The sequence below is a fragment of the Hipposideros armiger genome, unplaced genomic scaffold, assembly GCF_001890085.2.
Source record: "Hipposideros armiger isolate ML-2016 unplaced genomic scaffold, ASM189008v1 scaffold_301, whole genome shotgun sequence".
NCBI classification, from domain to species: domain Eukaryota; kingdom Metazoa; phylum Chordata; class Mammalia; order Chiroptera; family Hipposideridae; genus Hipposideros; species Hipposideros armiger.
The window spans coordinates 569,985-570,812 of NW_017731651.1; the positions used below are offsets into that span (position 1 = coordinate 569,985).

An 828-nucleotide genomic window follows, 5' to 3' on the forward strand; every position below is an offset into this window, starting at 1 on the left:
CTCCCCGCGCCCCAAGGCCCGCCCCTCCACGCCCCGATTGGCTCCGCTCAGGGGCCCACCACAGGTAGGATCGGCTCTTCCCGCTACTCTCCCCACCCACCTGCCTTCCCCAACGGCGAACCCAAGCAGCCCCCTACCCAAGACCCCAGGAGGGAGGAGGGGACGGGTCCAGAAGGAGGCAAGAGCACCTCCTTCTGACAGGTGACGGGAGCTGTCAGTCACCCGCACATCCTCGGCCTGGACCAATGGGCTACCTTCTCCTCCCGCCCCCGGCGGAGCTGGCGGCGGTGGCTGGAGCAGCTCCTCCTCCCCCATCTCCTTCACCCAGCCCGCCTGCCTAGCACTCACTGTTGAGGCCGGCTGGCGGAGGCAAAGGCTGTTCCCCTTCCTCGCAGTTGTTATTGTTGTTGTGCAGGGGCGGCGGCTGTTCTACTAAATGAGACGACATTGTCGGGCGGGTGGAAGAGCTGTGGCCGCAGCTGGACCGTCTCCGGTTCTCGGGCAGCAACACAACAAGCCGAGTCCCCCGCCCCCTTTTCTGCGCCTGCGCAGTCCCTCCCCTGCCCTTGACGTCAGGGCCCGCCCGGGCCACGTGACGACAACACAACAAGCGACGGGCGGGGCGGGGGCGTTCCCAGGCAATCTACAGACGTGAGGACGCGGGAGTCACGCTGACGCGCGCGCCAGGAATGAATTCTTGCGTGTCATTTGCTCTGGCAGGATGGAGTGAGTTATGCAGCTGGAACTGGGATGGAGGATAGAGAGAAGTGTGTAATGAGGAAGTGTAAGGTGTTCATGTGTTGGCGCCCAAATCTCCCACACCTACAA

General features: G+C 64.1%; 1 protein-coding gene across 1 annotated transcript in view; it reads right to left on the reverse strand.

Moving 5' to 3' along the window:
* The window catches only part of BNIP3L (BCL2 interacting protein 3 like), a 22,477-nt gene extending 21,910 nt beyond the window's left edge, over positions 1-567 (reverse strand). The window contains exon 1 of the mRNA XM_019659569.1: positions 349-567. Within this exon, the coding sequence (XP_019515114.1) occupies positions 349-448 (100 nt within the window). The 5' untranslated portion in view covers positions 449-567. The remainder of the gene's footprint in view (positions 1-348) is intronic.
* Positions 568-828: the final 261 nt, after the last annotated feature.